General features: G+C 52.4%; 1 protein-coding gene and 1 pseudogene across 1 annotated transcript in view; one reads left to right on the top strand and one right to left on the bottom strand.

Annotated features, from left to right (window-relative positions):
* LOC144141986 (uncharacterized) overlaps positions 1-8,644 on the top strand; it is an 81,431-nt gene extending 72,787 nt beyond the window's left edge. The window contains exon 7 of the mRNA XM_077673416.1: positions 8,426-8,644. Coding sequence (XP_077529542.1) covers positions 8,426-8,530 — 105 coding nt within the window. The 3' untranslated portion in view covers positions 8,531-8,644. The remainder of the gene's footprint in view (positions 1-8,425) is intronic.
* LOC144141680 (uncharacterized) lies at positions 590-2,026 on the bottom strand (annotated as a pseudogene).
* Positions 8,645-14,738: the final 6,094 nt, after the last annotated feature.

Here is a 14,738-nt window from a genome sequence, read left to right on the forward strand (position 1 = left end):
TGCTTTCGCCGTAAGTGAACGCAGGCGCACGACTTCGGGCCAGCGTGTGCAGAGGTCCACCAGACAAAGCACATACTTGTGGCCCCGACCCGACGGTACCTCCAGGAGACCGATGATGTCCAGGTTTACTACCTGGAATGGGTGGTCGGGCCTTGTCAGGGGAACAATAGGGACCCGGTCGCTGAGCCGTCTATCTTCCCTGATTTGGCAGCCATGACATGTCTGGCAGTGATGGGATACGTCTGCCTCTAGGCCGGGCCAGAAAAAGCTATATTTTATCCCAGCCTTCATCTTTTTGGGGCCTAAATGGCATCCCCATAGTGACTCGTGGGCCAGCAAAAGTACCTCCTCGCGTCTCTCTGAGGGCAGCACAAGTTGCGTTACTGTCGCGCCGGCTATAGTGTCCCTATGAAACAGCAACCCGTCAGAGACAAACATGCCGGCTTTCCTTCTTTTCGCGTCGGCCCAAGCTTTCTTTAGGCTGTCATCAGCCAGCTGAGACGCCAGTAGCCTTGCCCGCGGGCCCTCAACTTTGACTGCCTCATCAATCTCCCCGGCCGGAGCTTCGGGTGCCGTCTCTCCCGTAATCTCACACACGGCAGCCGCCGGTTCCGAGATCGCCCCGGTGCCGACCTCGCAGTTCCCACTTGAGGGTGCGAAAGGCGAAAGTTTCAGCCGTGCTGTTCGCCTCCCGGTTGGGGTGACATTTCGTCAGCAGCTCCCAATCCTCTCTCGAAAGCAAACAGTTTAGTCCCTCGGCGAGATTGTTGGTGACAGCACAGATTAGCTGCACCTTGGGGCTCCCGACCACCGACACGGCCTGCCTCAAACTCACAGGCAGGCTGACCACTCTCGCGCTAACCGACTCGCCAAATGCTGGAACTAGCCTGATGGTGACCGATGGCTGCATAGCGTCCTGTGGGACTAGATTTTCTCGTACCACCTTAACTTCGCTTCCCGTGTCGACCGTCGCGGTAACTGTTTTGCCTGCACAGTCGAGTTCCACGCGCTGTAGTCTAGACTTTCTCAGCTCATCAATGCTTCCGAGCGCATTTACCTCGGCCACGAGAATTCGCTGCCCCCCGCTCGTCAGCCTGGCATCCTGAGCCTGCACTGCACTTGCGTCCTCTACTATCACTCTCTGCACGTGCGCGCTGCGTCCTGGGTTTCCTGGCTTCTCAGCAATTTTCGGGCACAGCCGGAAATGTTGACCCTCTCCCTTACAGACGCTACATGTCCACATTCGCTTGCCACTGTTGGTATTGCGCGGAGGTACTTGATATCTACGCCCAACAGCGGAGCCTCTTTCCTTGGCCTGCTCGAAGGTTTGCAGCACGTTAGCTATCTCTGGCGGCTTCAGCCACGTCTCTGCTTCGCGCAGTCGAACGTACTCCAGTCCCTCAGCGCTCAAACTGTTCTTAATTCTATCGGCCACCACGACGGCCACTACCTCCTCTTTTGTTTCGACCTTCCTCGATTTCAGGTAGTAGTCAAACTGGGTGCCAACGCGGGAGGCAAATTGCGACCAGGTTTCGTCGTTACGTTTCGCTGCCTTTGCAAACCGGTCGAGGTATTCTGCGGGCCTTAGCCTAAGCTCCGGCAGCACGGCCTTTTTTACCACTTCGTAGTCATTGCACTGACTGTCCCCGAGTCCACGTAACATGTACCTCACCCGTTCCGACAACGCCGGTACAACTAAATGAACCCGACTCGACTCCGGCACACAGTACGTCACAAACAACCTTTCAACTTCGTCGAACCACAACGGAATGTCCGCATCGCACGGCAGCTTAAGCCCCTTCAGGACCTTCGCGCACTGAGTGATCGGGTCTAAGCCCGGCCGCCTACCCTCGTCTTAGTCCGAGCCCGTAGGAGTTTGCACGCCAGCCCTCGTCTCCAGCTCCAACTTTCGCAACCACTCTTCAGATTCCAGCTTTAGTTTTAGTATGCGTTCTTCCGATTCTCGCGCCCTTTCCTCCGCTTCGCGCGCTTCTTTTCTCTCCCGCTCTTGAAACTCCAGCTCCATTCGTTTAAGGATTATCGCCTCGGATTCCACTTGGGGAGATCCTCCTGCTGCCGAGCCTCCTTCAGGTGGCGCCTCGTCTGTCTGACCATTTCCGTCTCCTTCCGCCATGTTCGTCTGCATTCTCCGCGTGACTACCATGCAACCCCAGACTCAGCCTACACCGCTACAACGAAGCGCAAGAAATCCCACTCACCCGCGCCTCCGGTGGTCGGCTGCCGCGTCGTTGGCCCCGTGCGCTGGTTGGCTCTGCCGCTCCACTTCGCGCGGAGCTCGGCTGCCGCCGATGAAGGCGGGCTTGCGTTTGCTTGCTGCCCCTGGTTGTGGCCTGGTGGTTTCTTCTGCCAAATCCTGCCGACTGCGCCAGTAAAGATCGTTCCCCCGAAGTCCGGTGTCGATCAGGAACCCAATCGCCCGGGCTCCGGTTGATTTGGCAGGAGGCTGGCAGGGCGATGGTGTTGAAGTTCTTGGAGATGGCGGTCGAAATGACGAAATTGAGGCGTTGAGGTTGATCAAGTGAAACGGAAGTTTATATAGAGTTATTTACAGTAGGAAAACTGGGCACATGAGTAATGAAAAGAAAAACTTCAAACTGCAGCTAGACGCTAGCTCCGAGTGCGCACAAACCACTCGAGCTCCTCAACTTCGTATAACTCTTCCTACTCTCGGAGCGTACACAAACCGCTCGAGAAGCCACGGCCGAGACCTTGTCTCGCCGCAAGATCCGTCTAGTTGCCCGGTACGGCGCTGCACCCTAAACCTCCGACGCGATCTTAACCTCGACTAGGGGGCTCACAACTCCCGACCTAGCGTTAACGGTCGAGACTCCTTGTCCCGCCGGGAACTGCCAGCTCAGCGCTCAGACAAGAACGATTTCCTACGGCCAAGTTCGGCCTTATAAAACCTCAAGATCACCCTCTCTCGGGAACGCCCCTGTAGCGTTCGTATATACACGCGTATGGGAGTGCCCGAATTCACGTAGACAGCTGTCACTCAGCACGCCACGGAATATTCATTGAGGCGCCGCCACCTTCGGGTCAACGGCACGCCCGCAGCCGAGCAGGTCCGTGGGACCCCGCGGGGTGAAAGTGAAAGACGGCGACAGTGCGTCATGCTGACCAGTGCGCGACACAATGGAGACTGGTGCGGAACTCATCCCGACGCCGGTAATCCCACCACCCCCGCGCGTCAGGCAGACGTTCCCGGAATTCGGCGGCGGCGTCTGCTTTCTCAATGGTGGATTAACCCTGAGGTATGTGGTGGGCCAGACGATCCATCTCCCGTGCGCGCCGTGACGAATTAGCGGCGACTGCTCTGCAGTGTTGGCAGTGCTACGTCGTCAGACAGGGCGGCGGGTTCCCACGCGCAGCCCGGGCGCCTGGCCGCTATTCTCGTAAGTGGGCCTTAGAGACGGACCAAATGCCTCACTCGATGTTCGGGTTCCGCCCGCACCTCTCAGCTCAGGACGTACTACTGCAGCTGAAGAAGGACCTATTTGAGGCAGCCAGTCGCACCACACCCAAAGCGATCCTGGCTTTAGACTTGAAGTGTGCGTACGACAATGTAACGCACGAAGGAATCCTCACAAATCTTGGCAACCTGGGTTGTGGGGAAAAGACGTACTTCTTCATCAAGAATTTTCCGTCTGATAGGACTGCGATCATTAAGATTGGCGACATCCAGTCGTCTCCCATAAAGTGTGGCAGTCATGGTACACCACAAGGGGCAGTGCTATCGCCTCTACTTTTCAACTTAGCCATGATAGGCCTTCCCCGACAATTAGAGAAAATCCCCAACATTAAGCATGCCCTGTATGCGGACCATATAACGATCTGGATTGCCAAAGGCTCTCCCGGCGTTATGCAAGACAGCCTACAAATGGCAGCGGACGTCGTCCGCACCTACGCCAGCCGATGTGGTTTAACTTGTGCCCCGCAGAAGTCGGAACTTATAATAGTACAAAAATGACGCAGGGACGTTTCAGATATCAAAATTTGCCTCGATGGCGTACTCATCAAACCGAAACCCTGAATCAAGATATTAGGGATGACGTACCAGGAAAACTGCAAAAACACCCTGCTTCTCAACAGGCTCCAAAAAACCACGGCTCAAATTGTTCGGATGCTGCGTAGAGTGGCGAACAGGAGCCATGGACTAAAAGAAAACGACATGGTCCGTCTTGTGCAGGCCTTCGTCGTCTCCAGAATCGTTTACGTGGCTCCTTATGCGGTTTTGGGGACATCGGAGCGCGAAAAGCTAGACGTCCTTCTTAGAAAGGTATATAAACAAGCCCTGGCACTTCCTCCAAGCAGCTCTACGGTACGACTCACGGCTTTGGGACTGCACAACATCATCGAAGAGCTCATGGAGGCCCGCCTAACGGCGCAGAAAGTAAGATTCGGAGCAAGCCCAACGGGTAGGGAAACGCTAGCTACGCTTGGTTACACGGCGCCGCACATCACGGAAGACGCAGTGGACATCCCGCCTGAACTAAGGACCAGAATTCTTGTCCGTCCCATACCCCGGAACATGTCCCCTCAACATCATGAGGGAAGACGCCTAGCAAGAGCAACTGCGCTAGAAAAACAGGACGGAGGACAAGACTACGTCGTATATACGGTCGCGGCGGAATACGCGAGGTACGGGGTAAGATCGGCGACCGTTACCTCCACAACCGACCTCCTTTCCAGTCTGACGCTTCGGTCGTCGAACACCCAGCAGGCTGAAGAGACGGTTATCGCCCTTGCCCTCTCCCAGACGAAGGCCACCGTAATTATTACGGACAGCCAAGCCGCCTGCCGAGCATACCAAGCAGGTAGGGTTTCAAGACAAGCGCGTCGGGTTCTCCTTCAACGGCCACCGCAGAAGCAGGTCACAATCATTTGAACCCCGGCCCACTCTGCTCTCCGCGGCAACCAGACGGCACGCGTCCTGGCCCGAGAACTTGCCCACCGGGCACCGCAAGAAGAGTTGGAGCGAACCTGGCAACCGCTCCTCACATACGCCGACATCACCCAACATTATCGACTAGCGAGACAACTCAATCCCCCAGTCCCCGATCAGGCCACGAAAGAACAGAAAGTCATCCTGAGACAACTACAGACTAATACCTACCCCCACCCAACACGACTACACGCCATCCACCCTACTCTTTACGATTTCCTATGTACTCACTGCCAATCCTATGTACTCACTGCCAAGCACCAGGCACGCTGTACCATATTGTCTGGGAATGTCAACTGAACCCAGATCTTCCCCCATTCCCAACCCCTCACGCAAGCAGTGGGACAGTACGCTGGCCAGCTCTTCTCCTGAAACGCAGCTTTTGCTATCGGAAAGGGCGAAGAGAGCCGGTCGTACCAACGGAGTCTTGGACTGAAGACCCCGACCAGAAATATGCTCACTTCAACTGTGATTAAAGTTTCTCTCTCTCTCTCTCTCTCTCTCTCTCTCTCTCTCGGACATTCTCTAATCAACTCATCGGGCTACACCAACATGAACTGACAGCAACGGGCCCCGCTATGTGTGTAGTACATAAAACATTTTCTATAAGGACATCAGTGAACGACACAAGCGGAAGCAAGCTGGCACAAATGCGAATACATGTTCGTAGCTAGAGCAGACTGTATGTTGCTTGTGACATAATGGAGTAAACAAAATTAAAGAATTCCACAAAAACGGGAGGCATGGATGGAGTGAAGACGGACACACACGGCGCAGTTCGTCCGTTTCTCCGCTTTATGGCGCAATTAGTTTATTTTGTTATGAAGTACCCACATGCTCAGGATGCTATCCGCAGAATAGAATGAAATCCGGGTATCCGGATACAAACCCGTTAACAAATTACGCTCACTGACCACTCCGGTCATCCGATTATACGCCTTTTAAATTCGAATAATGGGTGAATCGAGTTACCGGAGAGCCGGTTTTGCCGCAAATCAGGTTTACCATTTCCCATATCCCAGACGTCTCTCGCTTCGGACAAGTTGCCAAATCTTAGTTAATGGCTTGCTGGAATCCAGCTAAAACAAAACGGGTCTAATTACCTTTCATGAGCTCACTGGAATGGACTGGAAAGGACTTTATTCACATCGATCCTGCAGTGGGCGGGGGTTTGTTATGACCCCCGTCCCGACGCGGCCGGTCGTCGCATCTTAGCTACCCTAATAGGCGCAGGCCCCTTTACGCAGTCCATGCTTTTCGAGTGCAGTGAAGACCTGCTGGATGACCCACTCTTGCTTCGTCTTGTCTCTTGATTCGATGGCTTCCTGTAGTTGTGCCGGGTAATCTTCGAAGCTGGCGCCTTCTGGGTCGGTGGCGCAGTCCCACATGATGTGCCACCGGTTGACCGGCCCCTTTTTGCATACCTCGCATAGGCTGCTTGTGTGCTCCTCTGGGTAAATGCGGTGTAGGGCCGCCGGCGACGTGACCGACGCCGCCTGTAGCTGTCTGAGAATCGTCGCCTCTTCGCGGCTCAGGGCCCGATGGGGCGGGGGGTATTCTCTTCTGGACAGTCGCGCGTTTTTTAGTGCTTCACCGTAACCTCGGGCCCTATCTTTGGTCTCTGTCCACCATTCCCACTCGGGGCGGCATCCACTCTGGGGGCGCGGTGTGTTAGTGCGCGGGCCTCCCTGTGGGCAGTCTCGCTGTGATTCGGTGCGTGCGACGAGCATTCGCCCGCGTGCGCCCCAATCCACCTGACTTCCACTCTCCGGTCTTCTCGGGTACCCGACTTCTTGATGATCTTGATTGCTTTGCTGCTTACCCTTCCCTTCGCCACGTTTCGGACGGCTTCTTGGGAGTCACTCAATATTGTGTCGCAGTCGGCTTCGGTCATTTCCAGGGCTATGGCAATTTTCTCGGCATCCGTGGCGCTCTCGCACCTTGCGCTCGCTGCCGTGGCCATTCTACCCGTTCTTGAGTTCATCGTGACTGCGACGTATCTGCCTTTGCCGTAGTCCGCCGCGTCGACGTATCTCGTTCTCGGGTCGTCGCCGTGTTGCTCGACGATGTACTTGGCCCTCGCCCTTCTCCTTTCTCGGTTGTATTCTGGGTGTACATTCGTCGGTATGGGGCTCAAGCGTATGTTTGCGCGCGTTTCTGGGTCGAGTTCTTGCAGTTGTCTTCCCATGGCTCGGTGTCCTTGACCCAGTGTCTCAAGAATGGTTCTGCCTGTCTTGGTTGACAATAGCCGCTCTCGCTGCGCCTCCAGTTGCGCCTCGATGAGCTCATCGACCGTGTTGTGGGTGCCTAGTTGCAGAAGTCTTTTTGTACTCGTTGACTCGCTCAAACCCAGCGCTCGCTTGTGCATCCTCCGTATCATGACGTCGAGTTTGGCCTTTTAAGTTTGTGTCCACTGGTGGTACGCGACCGTGTAGGCGACGTAGCTTATTGCGGAGGACTGCACTAGTCTCGACAACGCCTCCTCACGCATGCCGGTCTTCTTGGCTCAGCTATGTGGTTTTGCAAGCGCTTCTGAGTGCGTCTTGAAGCTCGAATTCCTAATTCCAGGCATCACTATACGAAGCGAAGTCTTATTTCAACGCCTCGAACAACACACAACAGAAATTTGACCGACACAAGTCTATACTCCACGGCAGAACCGCACCTTAAGCACCCATGAGACGTTACGAGCTGCCAAATGAAGTCTTGTAAAACGCGCTGCACCGATCTAACACTCAATAAACACATTTCACGGCTATCCAGGAAAGCCACCAACTGTGCATCCCCACTCAGTCGCTAAAGCTGGACAAAATTCTGCCGTAGGCCACACGGTAGTCTTCGAACACGCACGACATAATATTTGTACTTTGAACCTTCCTGAAACCCAAGCCCGCAAAACATCCACTGCACATCATTTTCGCAGCCTCATACGTTTATAACCCGGTGAAGAACAGGATATCCTCTGCGATCCTCAAGTTGAATTTACGCAATAGACCAAACTGCGCACCTATGCGAAATCTCCAACGTGTTAATGTCACAAAAAACAACGCAAAAGGTTAATAGAGTGGGTTTCTTCAGTATGGCAAACATATTACAACAGAGAAACAAGCGGTTTAAGTTGCAGTATTACTGAAAGTGCGAAAAACTTTCTTGTTGGATGAAAAAAATATTGCGCGAGACTGAGCACACCGTAATGTATGATTTTAAGTTTCTTTTACTGCAAAATTAATCTGTGTTTGACACCTTTATTCCTCTGTTACATGCGCTACTTCCCCCTTCTCGTTAAATCTCTCTAAAATGGCTTATGTTGAATGCCGGTATCCGGAATATTAGGATGAGCACGCTTAAAGATGTCGCCAGCAAACACCTTCAAGTATGCATGCTCATTAGAAGTTTTGCGATTTTTCCATTTCCGTGTCTCTGCCCCTGACAACTCTCTTCTCGTACTCCGTTTTCTAGGATTGCATGTGGGACGTACCAGGACACGAGGATGACTTGATGCAGGTGATTGACGACGTTGTGGCCTTCGGAGTTCGGGCCGCCATAAACTACGGATGGGCTTGACATTTGCTTCCGTGTCTTTGCCAACTTCTGACATATTCTGTGCAACGTTGGGTATACGTATGGAGAAGTACACCTGGAATGGGGGAAAATATAGTGCAACTGAAATAAGAAATAAATCCCCGTTTCAGGGAAGTCTTTAACGTGTCTTTGTAGCTCAGCGTACATTTCCAGATGCAACAAGAAGCCTCCGACGGGAGCGTAAGGCGTTTTCTTAATCTTTAGCCTTCCTTTTTCGCTTAAGGCGAAGCTTTCTGGGCCTCACTGGTGGCAACGTAGACGCAAAACGCAGGGCAGGAAAGCCAACTTTCTCCAACGCTGATGATAATCGTGGGTGAGGGAGAGAATACACGTTATGGTAACGATCGGGGGGTGAAGAGAAGGATGCTTGAAACGCGAAGCTTTGTCTCGTCGCGAGCCAATGTCTGCAAAACTCTGAAGCCAAAGACTAAAGTACAGATTTTTACGCCCAAAACGCACTGCAGGAAAGCCCACTTACACAATGAACTTCCACAAAGGCAGGTCAAGCGCCTCAAACAAGAAAGCTCCCCGCGGTCGGAATCGCACTAGGGTCACCGGCGTTATGAAGCCGACGTCTGTCTGATTGTACCATCTCGACACGGTCAAAGCAGCTTGGATTTTAGGCTTTGACTTGGACTAAAGCTGTATGGGAAAAAGCTGTGTGTTTTGTATCTCTTAAAAAATTAGCAGTGGCTTAGCTCGGCTATGGCCGGATATACGTAGCGTGAGCTAAGCTTGAGCTGGTTATTCTCAGCTTTCCTGGTTGTCTAGGATTAGCTTGATTATCATGCTTACGGCTGCTTCAATGACATACACACACGGTATACACATTATATGACACATGTATATTTATCAGGCGGCTCCGGCGCAGCGTCACCAATCGCCCCGGAGCTAAGCTGGTTCCACAGGCGCACGCAGGTGTTCCTGCGACGCACAAGCCATGGGTTCCCCACCGGGCCACCTCTCGCATGATCATCAAGTGGACAGGGCCGCCACGTGCTGAACAGAGGTCGGCGAAGACGCTGGGCGCGTGGGTTGTGTGAGAGACGCCGGGCAGCGAGCAATGTTCTGTGCGTTGTGTGACGTCACTGCTCCTCGCGCATGCGCAGCACGGCTCTTCAGGAGCCACGCAAAACTGCTCAACCTAGGCCAGTGTAGCTCACGCTACAGAAGCGCTTTCCGTGGCCGCAATCGCATCTGGGTCACACCCGCGTTATGAAGCCGACGTCTATCCGATTGCACCCCTTTCACAAGGTCGATACATTTTGGACTTCAGACTTTGACTTTGACTAAAGATGCATGGGAGGAAGCTTCGTGTTTTGCATCTCTGAAGCTGGGGCCATTGGTTTTGTTTTGAAATAACCGCGATTTTTTCCTTGTAAAATGTTCCCGTGGTTCAATTTTGCGCATTCTTTTCGTAACTAAGGGTCGTTTGAGATCATAAAGGTCGGTTTGGAGGCGGGGCGAGGCGTTTCAAGTTCGGCACGTTTAATTAACGTTCTACAACGCACCGGAGGTGCCCGACTTGCACCTATCTGAGAACAAAATGTCGCTCTCGTAAACCGTTTATTTGCAAAAGGATGGCGAAGGCGCTCGGTGCATTCGTCTTCAAAAAGGATGACAATACAGTCTTCTCTCTCTCTCTCACTCTCTCTCAGACTGTATTGTCATCCATATTAAAGACGAATGCACCGTGGGGTGCATTCGTCTGTAAAATGGATGGCGCATTCGTCACCATACACGTATTGGCAACCCTGTGTGAGTACATTCGCCAAAAACTCCTAATGACTTTACAGCCATACTAATGGCCTACAGTCACAGCAGCTGCATTGCCCCTACCCAAGGCGGCGGGAAGGCAAGCATTACAGCAGAAGGTGCTAAGAATCTCTGGGTCCGGGTAGGCCGCCACTCGTAATTATTTATCGATATTGTCTATAAACAGAGGTCGGCCAAATAATCAATGGATGGATGAACTACGAAAATTTTGGGGGAAAGGATGGACTCGGCTAGCACTCGACAAACGTGGGTGGAAATCTTTGGAAGAGGCCTACGTACTACAGCGGACACGACCAGTGTGACGCGACGACCATGCGGGAATGTCTGCAGGTGTCTTCGTACCCTCAGAACGCGGTCAGGAACCCGTGGTCCCTGGTGACGTCCTCTGGCGGTTGGCTCATAGGTGCTTGATCTCAAGAAGAGAGCTGAGCAATGCGGCCTCCCAGTGCTTGTTACTTATATGCATGCGTTGTTCAAAGTCTGTGTTTATTGGGACATTGCCAGATTATGTGCTGTAGAGTGGCTATTGTGATGTTGCGCCACCCACATCTGTCCGCGTACCTATTGGGGTATACGCACCGGACACTCGAGTTTGCCGGGCGACCGTAGTGGCCAGCCGCGGCAGACGCGCACAACTCTGGGCCGGTCGGGCCGCGCCGACTGCCTTCACCGCAATCGTACGTGCCTTCGCATAGGCGTCTAGATTAACCTTATTAGCGCGCATGCCTACAAAATACTGCAATGATGACAAAGAAATTTAGAAGGTAGATGCCCCTAAGTAAGACGGCGCTGAGGGAACAATATCGCCTGCCTGCCGAGTCGTTGGCCGGTACACTGTGAAGTTTGCTTCGAAGGCTTTGCATTGCCTCGCAGATTGTTGCCTCTTTTTGCTGCATTGTTTCTGCATTGCATGGTTACTGCATTTTAAAAACAGAGTATGTGAGCGGATTACCGGCTGCTGTGAAATACAAGCAGCTGGCTATGAGGTTGGTTAGCAGGCTGTAAATACGCATAAGAGCGCAGTATATTTGTTCACAACGAGGACGCTCAAACGAAGTCACCGCAGGGTAGTTTATCACCCAGCGGTACTACTCTGTGATAGAGTGGTACTGTTTATCACCCTCACGCGGTGCATTCTCTAGAAGTTGATTTTCCTAAGTGCTCCTTCAGCCATTTTTTATTTATTTTATTCATATAAAATACCTCAAAGGCCCCTTTACAGGGCATATCATATCATTGGCTTTTCTTGCAAAACAAACTACGCAAGAGTTGTCCATCCAATGAACGGGTAAGAAAAATACAGATGACTTCGACTTCAATAAATGTTGGAAATATGCAAGACGCAGTACCAAATGTTTGCGTTCCAACTATTTTTGTTTTGTTGAGGTTAAAGCTTTGGCCTGAGATTGAAGGTAATAAAAGTGACACAATTACTTTCTAATAGAGTTCTTACACCAGAGGTGTTAGTGTAGAGCGAAAAATGTCGCCAAATATGAATATTTTTAAAATAATCCCAATGTGATAATTTGGTATCCTGCTCACCTCTCCTCCTCTCCAACCCTTCCGGCCTCCTCGTCCGAATGAAAATTCTTTGACAGCCTTCTTGCTAGAAGGACAGACAGACAATGAACCATATTGGAGGTGCTGAGAAGCACCGCCGCCATTTAGGGCAGCGCGGCGGGACGCTTCCACGTGGGAAAGGGGCCTCAGCGCCGCGTCGTGGGCTCTCTGGACGGCCCTTAGCTGGTTTAGTAGATCGGGGCTCTCCAAGTCGGAGCGCCACTCTTCCTCGGTTATGCGTTGAGGGCCCCGAAGTGAGGGACACCTCCAGAGCATGTGATCTAAATTGCTATGTACGCCACAATCTGGGCAGTCCGGTTCAAAAGTGTCCGTGTAGGAGCTCAGAGTGGATAGACTAGGGTAAGACCTGGTCTGCAACATTCTGAGCGTGGCTGCCTGCGGCCTGGAGAGTTTCTCGTGCTGAAGAGGAAGCGTTTGCCTGCCCAGCTTATAGTGCTGAATAATCTCGTTGAACGTGAATAAAGTGTCTCTGAAGACCTTACAACCAATCCCCGAGGAACCGCCTCCGTCCGACCCGGCGCAGTGGGTTATCTCGCGCGTGCGGGTGTGGGCGACCTTGTTGAGGTTAGTTACACAGGACAAGTGCAACCCCAGGTGATCGGGAAACAGGCGTTGGTGTGTGAGGAAATGACCTTACTTCTTAGGATGCGAGCGACCTCGGCCGAAACGGAACCTGATGCAAAGGCCCTAACGGCCGCGCGAGAATCGGTGTAGATGCGATGCCGGCTGTCGTCAAGTAGGAGGGTTGCAAGCTGAGCTAGTTGGAAAGACATTCTTGGATAAAAGCAGTGCGAACTCAGACGAAGACGAAGGAAGTGTACCACAAGGACAGCCGCTGGACCACAAGGACTGCGGCTGTACCACATGGACAGCCGCAACGTTAGCAATCCAGCGGCTGTCCTTGTGGTACACCTCCTTCGTCTTCGTCTGAGTTCGCGCTGGTATCCAAGAATGTCGTCAAGCAATTAAGCCAAGAGCCACCGCGGCCTGCTTGGCTCTAGCCGGCGTGGTATTCGTGAAAGACGCAGAATTGAGAACTGTTCCACTGTGATCCACCATGACTGCCGAGAAGTTTGCCGATCAGCCATATACTGCGCGGCATCCACAAAGCACACGGAGTGCGGGTTGTTGCAAACTTGTTTTAGTAGGGCCTTGCCTATGGCCCTCCGCCTGGCCGCATTGTGCTGCGTGTGCACGTTGCTCGGAAACGGAGAGATAGTTATAGCGGCTCTCTGCTCCTTAGTAACGCCAACCTTGCGCTCCTCCTCTATAGGGATGGATTACAGCCCAGAACCGCCATAATATCCCTTCCAGCGGGCGAGGACGACAACCAGGTAGTCTGAGCCGGGTGCTGCAGTTCGATAATTTCCTCTAAAGTGTTGTGAACCCCGAGCTGCATGAGCTTCTCTGTTCTGGCATTCACCGGGGAACCCAGCACGCGCTTGATGCTTTTGCGAATTAGTAAATTAGGCTTGGCCTTTTCGTGATTTTGCCAGCAGTGCATGGCCGCCACGTACGTGATGTGACTCATCAAGATTGCGTGAAAGAGCCTCAAGAGATTGTCCTCCTTGATACCTCCTCGACTGTTCGAGACCCGAGTAATTAACCGTATCATGGTATCCGTCGTAGCGGTGATTTTGGCGATGGTGTGCCTGTTACAACCGTTCGACTCGATGATCACACCGAGAACCCGAAAAGTTTCTGTTTTCTTTCGGGGCGTGTTTTTATGCAGCTGGCATGCTGGGTTCCACCAAGAATTACCTGCAAAATTTATTGGTGGAGGGGCCAACATAGAAACAAAGCGATGTATGTTTCTCTATCTCTGTACGGCTGGAGAGGGTGATATCGGCAGTGCGGTGCTCCGGCAGAAGCCAACAAAGAGACATGACATGACAAAGAGACACGGTGTGCCCTATACACACCCTTGTAATATTTCGATTGTTGTAATCGAAGTCAGGCATTCAAAATCAGCATTGGGTTTTCAGCTCTCGAGACGTCAGGTTCGATGGTGCGTTCCATTCATTAACTTCACCACTTCTCATACACAAAAACAAGTATGAATATCATACTGTCGCATATTCCAAGTACCATATTCAAATCAGGCCACTATGTAACGCCACTATGTAGTCAGTAGCTTTGCCGTCAACAACGTATTTCCACAAGTGTACTCACATGGATGGGCTAACGCGCGGAAACATCGCACAACGTTTGTTTCCGTATTTGCAAAAGAAACATCCTCTTTAGGGGACTCGGAAACATATAAAGTTCTGTTTCTTTCGCACCAAAATACGGAGATAATGAGAAAGTTGTGCGGGCTAGTCCGAAGATACGTGAGCTATCCCGCGCCTGCGTTTCCATTCTGGGCGTTACGCCAATTCGTTTCGACCTTCCTTCCCATACTCGAGTTTAACCGAGAAAACTCGCCTTCGTTCTCTAGCGCTGTGGGACAGAACTAATGTAGAAAAGCCCAACTTATTTTAAACATAAAATGGTCTTCTTATGATTCACCGGGTGCGGCGAGCAAGGAGCGCGCCCCGATCACGGACGTGCTGACGCGCGGTGACCAACCCAGAGTTGCACGTATCTGCCGAAGGCGGCGCTGAGTATCGCTAGCCCCGTGTCGCCCTCCGGGCAGTGACCGGTGCCTATTGCGGTGACACAGGGCGGGGTAAGGGAACGTATTTGATTGCAATCAGCGCCGTGAAACTGTTTGCCATTTGCTAAGTGCAGAATGGGAAGCAGGAAATTTCAGTCGGCTCCGCATACAGGGCTCGGAAATCTCCCGGTAAGTTGCCAGTCTGTCACTCCCCCCCCCCTCCCTTCATTGTCTGAT

Source organism: Haemaphysalis longicornis, unplaced genomic scaffold (assembly GCF_048455015.1).
Source record: "Haemaphysalis longicornis isolate Haplotype H1 unplaced genomic scaffold, Haemaphysalis longicornis Haplotype H1 scaffold_6, whole genome shotgun sequence".
Classification (NCBI taxonomy): Eukaryota; Metazoa; Arthropoda; class Arachnida; order Ixodida; family Ixodidae; genus Haemaphysalis; species Haemaphysalis longicornis.